At 39.4% G+C, this 12,039-nt stretch overlaps 1 protein-coding gene across 1 annotated transcript in view; it reads left to right on the top strand.

Moving 5' to 3' along the window:
- The window catches only part of LOC124593905 (agrin-like), a 669,506-nt gene extending 657,706 nt beyond the window's left edge, over positions 1-11,800 (top strand). The window contains exons 26-27 of the mRNA XM_047132256.1: positions 9,988-10,135; positions 10,935-11,800. Coding sequence (XP_046988212.1) covers positions 9,988-10,135; positions 10,935-11,095 — 309 coding nt within the window. The 3' untranslated portion in view covers positions 11,096-11,800. The remainder of the gene's footprint in view (positions 1-9,987; positions 10,136-10,934) is intronic.
- The last annotated feature ends 239 nt before the right edge of the window (positions 11,801-12,039 follow it).

The following is a 12,039-nucleotide window of genomic DNA, read 5'->3' as shown; positions in this document are numbered from 1 at the left end:
AGAGGATACGCCATGGTATCTGCCCACTGTTTAAATTTGTGGCAGTATGAAACTATACCTAAAAGTACATGAAGCTCCTTCACATCAGCCCAACAAGGAAGGACCTCAACAGCTGCAGTACAAGGTCTACCAAAAAAATTCCAGAACTTCATCCACAATTTTTTTCTACACTTACCTTTACTTATTGAGTGTGGTCTTCTTCAAAACACTCTCCTCACAACTGATGCACTGCTCCCAACACCGTTTCCACTTCTGGAAGTAGTCCTGTTATGCCTCTTGCAGGACGTGAATTTTCTTTTATCTCATCTATTGTTGCAAATCTTTGTCCTTTCAATGTGATTTTCCACTTTGGAAATTAAAGAAAAGTATACAGGGGCCAGGTCTGGAGACCACAGAGGGCAAGACAGCATGGTGATTTCATTTTTTGTGCGATAGTCTCGCACCAACAGGGATGAATGTACGGGTGCATTATTGTAATGCAAAAGCAATGAATTGCCTCATCACATTTCAGGCCATTTCTTCTCAAATTTTCTCGCAGGCATTGCAACACATCCCAATAGTACTATCAATTAGCAGTTTGTCCCTGTGGCATGAATTCATGATGAACTAATCCTTCTTCAAAGTCAAAGAAAACTATCAGCATGGCTTTGACATTTGACCTGACCTGATGAGCACTTTTTATCTTGGAAAACCTTTCCTGACCAATTGTGAAGATTGAACCTTGGTGTCAAAATCATAATTGTAGACCCATGCCTCATGATCAGGTGTGATTCTCTTAACGAACATCTAGCTCTGATTTGCACAACCCAAAAGCTCTCCACAGATTGCAAAGTGAAGGTCTTTCTGGCCTTGAGTCATGAGCTGTGGGACAAACTTGGCGGCAACACAGTGCACTCCAAGATGCTGTCAGTCTTCGATTCTCATGCACAATTTCACTGACATTTGTGACATGAGCATCATCGATAGACTTTGAAGGGCGTCCTGAATGAGGGCCATCTTTAACTTCTGTCCAGCCATTTTTAAACAATGTGAACCATTCATAACACTGAGTATGACTTAATCACTCATCACCATAGGCTCCCTGCATCAGATGGTGTGTCTCTGTAAAGGTTTTCCTCAGTTTCACACAAAACATAATGCAGACATGTTGCTCCTCTAACTCTTCCATCTCAAAATTCGCAAACTCTGCAACACAACGTTCTACTCAATACAGCACTTAACAATAACTAACAGACATATAACAATGAAACTTCCAGAAGTTACACATTAAACAAAGGTGTGTGCAGGGATGACAACCACATTTTGCTCCAACACACCATTGGTGCGAAATTACAAATGTTCTGGAATTTTTGAACAGACCCCGTATGACTGTTTGTCAGCTGGATCCCTCTATGGGAAATGACACGACCCACATATTCAACAGAGATTTGGAAGAAATATGGCTTATCTAAATGGCACTTGAGACCCACATCTGACATGGTCTGATACAGAAGCCATACGTTGTAGCGATGGTACTTGGTGGTGCAACCTGTGACAACAATGTCATCAAGGTAGTTGATACAACAGGAACACAATGTGCAAGTTGCTCCAAAAAAATGTGGAAAAAGGGCCAGTGTGCTTGTAATTTCAAAAACTAACCAGCCTTACCTGTCGAGACCATTTGATGTGTTGACGACAAGGAGCTGTTGCGACTCTTCATCCAGTGGCAGTTGTAAATAAACCTCTGCCATATCCAGCTTAGAAAAATAATGTCCCCCTACCAGTTTTGCCATGAGTTGTTCTGGGTGTGGGATGCAGTATGAGTCAGCCCCAGACTGTGCATTAATCATTACCATGAAATCGCTGGAAAGACGGAGCTTGCCAGTTGGTTTCTTGATAACGTAGTTCAATAACATCCAAAGCAGTCAGCCTATCGCATGCTTTCTTAACTTAATCATTTCATTAAGCGTGAGCAGTAGTGGCCTGATTTTGAGAGGAAGGGGGGGGGGGGGGGGGTGAGGACACAGTTCTATCACGGTTTTAAGAGAAAATCTGTGACCTTGCCTAACCCAGGCAGAGATAGGACAAGGACAAAATATTCCTTGCACAGTTAATCCACTTCTTGATAGGGCACATGATAAGAAATGCGGCACATCAAATCAGTGAGAGTGAATCTAAATGCTGTAAAAGCATCCAAGACAAACAAATTTTCCACAAATGCACTGTCCACCACAAGGAATATCAATGGGCGGACACCACCCTGTATGTCATCTCTGCCATAAACCGTCCAAAAATAGGGATTTGTTACCAGTTGTAAATGACAAAACAGCGTGAAGTAGAAGACACCGCAGGGGAGCCAAGGCACAGATATGAGTCAGAATTAAGAAGCGAAGTCACCCCAACTGTATCCACTTGTAATCGTAGGGGTGTCCATTCATACGCACATTGATGAACAATTTGTCAGAAAGAGTTTCAAGATTACAAGAATGAAATTTTCACTCTACAGTGGAGTGTGCGCTGATATGAAACTTCCTGGCAGATTATAACTGTGTGCCGGACTGAGACTCGAACTCGGGACCTTTGCCTTTCACGGGCAAGTGCTCTACCGAATGAGCTACCCAACCACGACTCACGCCCCGTCCCCACAGCTTTACTCACCTCCTACCTTCCAAACTTTACAGAAGCACTTCTGCGAATCTGCAGGACTAGCACTTCTGAAAGAAAGGACATTGCGGAGACGAGGTACTGGCAGAAGTAAAGCTGTGAGGACGGGGCGTGAGTCGTGCTTCGGTAGCTCATTCGGTAGAGCTCTTGCCCGCGAAAGGCGAAGGTCCCGAGTTTGAGTCTCGGTCTGACACACAGTTTTAATGTGTCAGTTTCAAGATTGTCACATGTGAGGCTAACAATTTTAATGCCCATTGCCTGAGAGTTCAAATCCTCAGCCGGAGCTGACCGAGTGTGATGTATCCCCACAATATTCTTCTTACAGTGACGGCAAGAAGCCTAACACTGAGGCTAACTAACCTAAGGACATCACACACATCCATGCCTGAGGCAGGATTCAAACCTGCAACTATAGCGGTTGCACGGTTCCATACTGTAGCACCTGAACCGCTTGGCCACCCTGGCCAGTGTTGACATCATCACTTTATCCAAAAACACACATGAATTATCAACTTCAGTTGTCACCACTGATGTTGTAACTACACATACAAATAAATACATGTATTGGATGATCAAAAAGTCAGTATCAATTTGGAAACTTAATAAACCATGGAACAACACACATAGAGAGGTAAAAATTGACACACATGCTTGGAATGGCATGGGGATTTATTAGGATAGCGCTCCACCCCATATAGCTAGACGCGTGAAAGATCTCCTGCACGTGTCGTTTGGTGATGATCGTGTGCTCAGCCACCACTTTCGTCATGCTTGGCCTTCCAGGACCCCAGACCTCAGTCCGTGCGATTATTGGCTTTGGGGTTACCTGCAGTCACAAGTGTATTGTGATCGACCGACATCTCTAGGGATGCTGAAAGGCAACATCCAACGCCAATGCCTCACCATAACTCCGGATATGCTTTACAGTGCTGTTCACAACATTATTCCTTGACTACAGCTATTGTTGAGGAATGATGGTGGACATATTGAGCATTTCCTGTAAAGAACATCGTCTTTGCTTTGTCTTACTTTGTTATGCTAATTACTGCTATTCTGATCAGATGAAGCACCATCTGTCAGACATTTTTTGAACTTTTGTATTTTTTTGGTTCTAATAAAACCCCATGTCATTCCAAGCATGTGTGTCAATTTGTACCTCTCTATCTACATTATTCCGAGTTTTATTCAGTTTTCAAATTTATACTGACTTTTTGATCACCCGGTATAATATTAAAATTAATTTAACTCTTAACCTGGAACATCTCTTAAACATGCCTAACTAGAAACATGCAATCTCATAGACCTTGTTATATTTTTTATCATGTAACTCCACATTAGCTGACAAAAATTAAGTGAGTAGTCAACTATTTTATTTTATAATTAGATGAAATACTATTCAGCACTTAGAAAGAATTTATGTTATTTAAAATTAACGGAAAACATCATGAGTATCTCTAGTCATTTAAAACAAGTCTTCAAATGATGGTTAATATTGTTACACTGATCACAATATTCGTGATTAAAATGAAAGATTGCAGAAAATATAAATGAAGGTAATAATAAATTAATTGAAAATATTAATTATTAGAGCTTTTGCAAAGTCAAAACACATCTTCCCACTACATTTCCAGGCAACTCGGTTGGTCACATTTGGTGCACTTATAAGCCATTTTCCTTTACTTTGAGGTAAGATACTTCACTCAAGTGTTACTCTTTTCTGTTCTATGACTTGGTATAACTCCAACATGACATCATCAAATAATTCTCCTATATCTGAGATTCAGATCACCGAAGTTAAGCACTGTAAGGCTGGGCTAGCACTTGGATGGGTGACCATCTAGTCTGCCATGCACTGTTGGCAAGCGGGGTGCACTCAGCCCTTGTGAGGCAAACTGAGGAGCTACTTGATTGAGAAGTAGCAGCTCCAATCCCAGAAACTGACATACAGTTGGGAGAGCAATGTGCCGACCACATGCCCCTCCATATACACATCCAGTGATGCCTATCTTCTGAGGATGACACGGCTGCCAGTCAGTACCATTTGGCCTTCATGGCCTGTTTGGGAGAAGTTTAGTTTCTTTAGTTTTATTCCTCCTTTCAAATTGTGTTGTTGACGTGTTTTTCTTGCTCGAACAGACTCTGAGTCTCAATGTTTCCACTTGAAATTATCTTCGTTATAAGACTGTTTATGATGACTAGTTACCTGTGGTACATGCCACAACAGGCTCTTCCTGCAATAAAGCATTTTCTTCACTACTATCATTATTTGTTTCATGGTGACCATCAGCTACCTTAAAATCAGAATCAGCATCAGGCATCAGAAACATCAAAAATTTTGCTGTAATTCCCATTTTCTTCTTCATTTATTTCACATAATTGCTCTTGTGCCCAAGCTTCAAAGTTCAGATCAACTGCTGAGATAGTCCTCTTAGTCAGTTCATGCTACAGTTGAAAAGTAACATAAATTCATGCATATAATAAAATGGTATAAAATAAGAAAATCTGAAAAGTCAATTGAAAGAAAAATATGGACACATCAAAAAAAGTTTTGCATCACCTCAGTTCTGAGAGTTCCAAAACCTGTACAGAAAACTGGAACAGAGATCAACACAAACATCATTTTCGCCCTTTTTATTGATCATCAAAAACTACACACTGCATTTTGTAGCACCATACAATGAGACCTTCAGAGGTAGTGGTCCAGATTGCTGTACACATTGGTACCTCTAATACTCACTAGCATGTCCCCTTGCACTGATGCATGCCTATATAAGTTCATCAAGGCACTGTTGGTTCACATTGCCCCACTCCTCAACGGCGACTCAGTGTAGATCCCTCAGAGTGGTTGGTGGGTCACATCATCCATAGACAGCCCTTTTCAAGCTTCCCCAGGCATGTTCAATAGGGTTCATATCTGGAGAACATGTGGCCACTCTAGTTGAATGACGTCGTTATCCTGAAGGAAGTCATTCACAAAATGTGCACAAAGGGGGTGCAAATTGTCATCCATGAAGATGAATGCCTCGCCAATATGCTGCCGATATCATTGCACTATCCGTTGGAGGATGGCATTCACATATTGTACAGCCATTATGGAGCCTTCCATGACCACCAACAATGTACATCAGCCCCACACAATGCCACCCCAAAACAGCAGTGAACCTCCACCTTGCTGTGCTTGCTGAACTTTGTGTCTAAGGCGTTCAGCCTGACTGGGTTGCCTCCAAACACATCTCCAACAATTGTCTGGTTGGAGGCAAATGCGACACTCATCAGTGAAGAGAACGTGATGCCAATCCTGAGTGGTCCATTCGCATGTTGTTCGACCCATCTGTATGAAGCTGCATGGTGTCGTGGTTGCAAAGTTGGACCTCGCATGGACATCGGGAGTAAAGTTGCACATCACGCAACCTATTGCGCACAGTTTGAGTCTTAACATGACGTCCTGTGGCTGCACGAAAAGCATTATTCAAAGTGGTGGCATTGCTGTCAGGGTTCCTCCAAGCCATAATCCATAGGTAGCGGTCATCCATTGCAGTAGTAGCCCTTGGGCTGCCTGAGCATGGCATGTCATCGACAGTTCCTGTCTCTCTATCTCCTCCACATCCGAAAAACATCGCTTTGGTTCACTCCAAGATGTCTGGACACTTCCCTTGCTGAGAGCCCTTCCTGGCACAAAGTAAAAATGCTGACACAGTCAAACTGCGGTAATGACCATCTAGGCACAGTTGAACTACAGACAACACAAGCTGTGTACCTCCTTCCTGGTGGAATGACTGGAACTGATCTGCTGTCGGACCCCCTCCATCTAATAGGCACTGCTCATGCATGGTTGTTTACATCTTTGGGCAGATTTAGTGACATCTCTGAACAGTCAAATGGACTGTGTCTGTGATACAATATCCACAGTCAACCTCTATCTTAAGGAGTTCTGGGAACCGGGGTAATGCAAAACTTTTTTTGATGTGTGTATAACACTTAGAAACATGTAGCTATCGAACTTTACCTCATTATTTCATATAATGTGAAACATGCAGTCAGGCAGGAAACCACTTTCATGCCCAGTTCTAAATAACACAGTTTATCATTAGACTGACAAAGTCAATACGATTGTTGAATGCTGATTAACATGCAGCAAGTATCAAAACAAAGACACTGAAAAAGAGAGACTGTGGTATTTTGCAGTGCTACCACAATCAGGGCTTAAAATGAATAATGGGTCTGAGAGACCAATGTTTCAGGTTAAGGGATAATGAAAACACAGTTGGGAAGTTCCATACAAGTCCAAGAACAATGCCAAGCTGAGTCTAATTAGATACTGAGAGACCCGAGAGCACGGTCAAGTGAACAAATCCTAATGGAATGAGGAAGAATGTACTCTGCTGTGGTGGAATTGTAATGTAGATTGCAAGTCAATTTCTTGGACTGACTGTGTTCGCCAACCTTAGTGGGAAGCTGCCTTTGATGTTTGATTGTGCCACCACCAGGTGGCCAGACCTGGGTCACTGGGTGCTGTTGTGGGTGACTGCAGTTATAACAAGATGAGCCAGCGGCTTGCGTCCTTTTACAGTAATGGCCAGTGAGCTGATAGTGCAACCCGAGTGGTAGACAAGGGTTTTTTTCAGCCTCTGAAACAAATGCATTGTCAGTCATGACACATTATGTTTAAACTGGAATATATATTAAAAAGTGTATTTTTAGAACTGATTATGATAAGCATAAGGTATCCTCCAGTTCCTGGTAAACAACCCATAATATGTTTGGAACACGATATTTACATATATCTGTCAGGCATCCCCCTATTAAAGTTTTAAGTGTGTGTCATCCATTTCAATACAAGCTTCACAGTAGTTACACACATGCTGTTTTACTGTTGCTAATGCTTATGATGAATCCAGTGGCAGTAGCTATTGTAATCTCACAGATCATACATGCCTTTCACTATTCATTGGATTAACACTTGGTACACTTCCAAAAGATAAGATCCAGTGTATTTTAGGCTCTGTGGCCAAGGAGACCCAGCCACAAGTACACTGTATTGAGGCAAACTGGTCATGGTAAACACTACTGAATTGTTGCCACATAATATAAGGAAGAAAAAGGCATTTTGCATCATTATGCATAAACTGCATTATAGTCAATATAGTCAACAAAACTACTTACCGTAAAGATGACATGTCAAGAATGAGATTTTCACTCTGCAGCAGAGTGTGCACTGATATGAATCTTCCTGGTAGATTAAAACTGTGTGCCGAACCGAGACTCGAACTCGGGACCTTTGCCTTTCACGGGAAAGTTTGGAAGGTAGGAGATGAGGTGTGTGTTTCCTAAAACCTTTTAGTTACACCAATCTGCAGCTTAATGTGTCATCTTCACAGCAATTAGCAATCTATATATTCCTTGATTTATTGATATTCCAACCTGGAGATTCCATTGTTTGATTTAGTAAACAGTACTTTATATAAAGTTTTTTCCCTCCTATGCCTCAGGAACAACATACCAAAGTACTTACTATTATTTATTTGACACCTTGTACATAATATCTACTTCTCCGGTTACCAAATTATGTATATTTATTCCCCTCATTTCATAACAGTTAAAAGCAGTTAAAACTCCACATCACTCACATCAACATTTCGCAAAATACAACACATGTTACTTGCAATATACTCACACTTAGTAGACCTGCAGAAGGACTATTAATCAAAGGCTTAATTTTTAAAACTTTATCTTAATGGCAGTAATATTTGATAAAAGCCTTATTGAGTCTGTGTGTTTAATCTGTTTGTTCTCAGTGACCACTACATTTGATAAACAGATTCCTATACCAGTTCACTGTCAAAACCAATAAAGATACCTCATATGAGAATGGACACAGATTTGAGAAAATATAAAGTGAATATTTTTAGTTGAAAATATGATTATTCATGAAAAATATAGCCTTGCTGAGAATAACAAACTACAAAATAAGTCTTTTCCTTCTATCCCTATGCAAATCATTTGTGAGTAAAGGACACAACTGACTGAATAGTGGAAACATTGTGTCATTCACAAGAACACAAAAAAGAATGTAAACACACACACAAACACAAACACACCTGTGCTATTTGTATTTACTGTAATACTCGTGGTCACTTATAGTAATCTTTACACCAATTTTAAATTTTGTTAATCTATAATGAAAATCTGTTGAAACCTTTCAATAACTTTTGTACTTCTATTGCCATTGGAGCATTTGTATCTTCTTTTCCAGTAGGATGCTTTTAAAACTAATGACAGCGAAATATGTTTTCAACATATTCTGATATACAGCCCACAATAATCAGATTATGTGCGACACATTAAATTTATTTGCCGAACTGGGTTTTGACCCCTTATGAATAATTACTTACATTAAGCATAAATAAGGGACTGTCTCAAAGTGTTTGTTTCTTACACCTCCTCCCCTTTCCTTCCAAACTCTACAAAGACTTTCCCATGGTGCTGTGAGAATACCACATATGCATGAAAGTTATAGTAGGAAAGCTCTGACAGAATGTAAATACTTTAGGGGTAAATGAGGCAACTCACTGAAAAGCAGAAGCACTGAATCATCGACAGGGACATACAAGCATATAGCTTTCAGAATAAATCCTTCCTCAAGCTGGAGTACCTGTCCTCTCACAACAGGAGTTCATGTGGGGGTGGGGGTGGGGGTGGGGGGAATAGGGGAGGGGGGGTGAGTAGGGGAGGGGGGGGGGGGGAGAGGCACGCATGCATACATGTGTCTGTGTACTCAAGAAAGAATTTATTTCAAAAGCTATCAAGTTTTCTTCCTTTTTTTATGTCCCTGTCAGTGACTCAATGCTTCTGCTTTTTCAGTGAGTGGTCTCCTTTACTTCTAAAGTATTTACGTGTGTGTGAAAGGATATAGTAGGGAATCTGCTTTATCCAAATCCTCAGAATACTTTCTGAGAAAGAAATCTTTTGCCATGTGCAAAATATTTGTTGCATTGATCACATGTACAAAGTTAAGTGTGCTGGACAATGTTTCAGACATGAATCTCTGCCTCTTTCTGGCAGAAGGATTTCTTTCTCTATAATAATTTTTTTATGTTTGCTTCTCTCTCTCTCTCTCTCTTTTTCTCTCTCTCTCTCTCTCTCTCTCTCTCTCTCTCTCTCTCTCTCTCTCTCTCTCTCTCTCTCATGTGAGACTATGTGCAACCCACATTATATCCACAGGTGAGTGCAGGTCTGTCATTATTCTTATTACTCGGTACTACTTAATTTAAACAAAAGTTCCACATATCTGACACTAATTGCATCCATAATTGGCTCATCACTGCTTTGTTTCATATGTTTCAGGTTTATGTCAGTGATGGTGCCTGGCATACACTCATAGCCTACAGAAGACAAAGACATGGCTTCCTTCAAGTCGATGATGAGAGTCCTATCAGAGCACTGGCACTCTCTGGGCCTGTGAGACTTCACTCGAATGGGTGGCTTTGGCTAGGTCTGTAGAAGCAAACCTTTCTTGTAAATCATACACTTAACTTTTTGGCAACATTCTACTAAAATCTGCAGTAAACAGATTAAAATTTAGCACTCACTGTAGACTTTACAATTTATGGACTTAAAAACTCATGAAACTGAGGATAGTGCTCATTATTTGCGCACTCTCTTTGAAGAGAGTACTTAGATCAAAAATGACAAACATAGTATATGCAACAATAGATAATACAGAATTGTGGATAGTTGCTGCTTTTATAGGCTGCAACATTTTACTTCTGAAGGAATAATTTCAGACTCAGAAGTGTGCGATTTTAGGTTTCTGTCAAATTTTTGCTAATTGAGAACTTTTAATTCTTCAACAAACTTATTAATTTTGATTTATTAAATCTGTGCCTTGGGCGTTTCACTGTTTTTGATTACTGTAAATTATTTTTTAAGTTTTGATTATGATTAGTTTTTAATTGCATGATTTATTTGCCTGTTGAATGGTTTCACAGAAAATGATGCAGACTGCAATGAATACCCAAAGTGTAATACAGTTCATTACCTTTATTTTATTGTAAACCAATCAACATTTTAGTCATATCAAATTCTGATGATAAATGTAATACACCAAGCCACACAGATTTGAAGAATTAGTCAGTAAGTTCAATGTCTCATCATATGCACATCTACTGAATTTGAGCACTATGAGTTAGTCCACAGTTAAAAAATTTATATCAATTAGAAGCTTAAGAATAGATGATAATGCTTTGCTTGAAAGAAACACATGGTCATTAATTACATCCTATTTAAAACAGGTGGTGCTCCAGTCCTACCTTCTGGCTTGCCTACTGCATACTACACTGGATTTCAGGGCTGCATACAGAAAGTTAAAATTTCAAAGAAAGAATTTGACTTGATACAGCACACCAGACACCAGAAGACAGTGACAGAATACTGCCATGAAAATGATGTATGAACTGCATGAGTGAAAAGAAGAATGAAAAGACATCTGAAGAGAAGAGACCAAGGAAAACAAAAGAAAATGAAAATACCTTGAGTGTTAAATCATTTGTACCACACAGAGAAGGAAATTATGAAATACCCGCTCAAAGAGTCTTTTATTTTGTTTTTGTGTTGTTTTGTAATAAGTGAATCTCTTAACACAATAAGACAAATTTCATACATTTTAGTATGAATATGAAGCAACCACAGAAGTGATATTTTAGTTTTTTATGTGACAGTTTTTGAAGGCAGTGTGCAACTGACAGTTTATATATTTATGAGATCTGGTTATTTCATTGCTTACTATCTGTAACCTAATCAGACTGGTTTTGACTCTCCAGCAATAAGAGGACATTTAAGGATACTCCTAACAAATTAATAATTAACTGAAGTTATGGTGCTTTTCTGTTCGTTTGACAGATTTACTGCCATGCAACTGTGTCTAAATCAGGGTCACAGTCTTGACTGATACATTTTATGTCATATTTTTTTAAAAATAAAATGGATGAATTTGATGGTAACAGTCCATAAGTCTTTAAGAAAGAGTGCTATTTGTTTTGTAGTAAAATGGAAGTGTGTGACAGATGCTAAAATTATATATACATATACATATTCCAAGTTATATTTTATAATATACAGAATGAAAATTGTGAATTTTAAAGGTTCATTTCTATTTTGATCACATGACTTTTGGATGTCCAATGCCTGAGACATTTAACTACATCACCTCAAATGTGAAAACTACTGAATAGTACTGTACAAGTCTTCTACAAAAAAAGTACAGTATTATTGCCAGGATAACTTATTACATTTACCGTTTCCAGTATTTATTCAATAATTAACAGGTCTGCATTACTCATCAGCCATGAGTGGAAAGACTGCATCAATTTTAAAACATTAATAAATTACAATGCAAAT

Source organism: Schistocerca americana, chromosome 2 (assembly GCF_021461395.2).
Source record: "Schistocerca americana isolate TAMUIC-IGC-003095 chromosome 2, iqSchAmer2.1, whole genome shotgun sequence".
NCBI classification, from domain to species: domain Eukaryota; kingdom Metazoa; phylum Arthropoda; class Insecta; order Orthoptera; family Acrididae; genus Schistocerca; species Schistocerca americana.
This window is presented reverse-complemented; position numbering and strand designations above follow the sequence as displayed.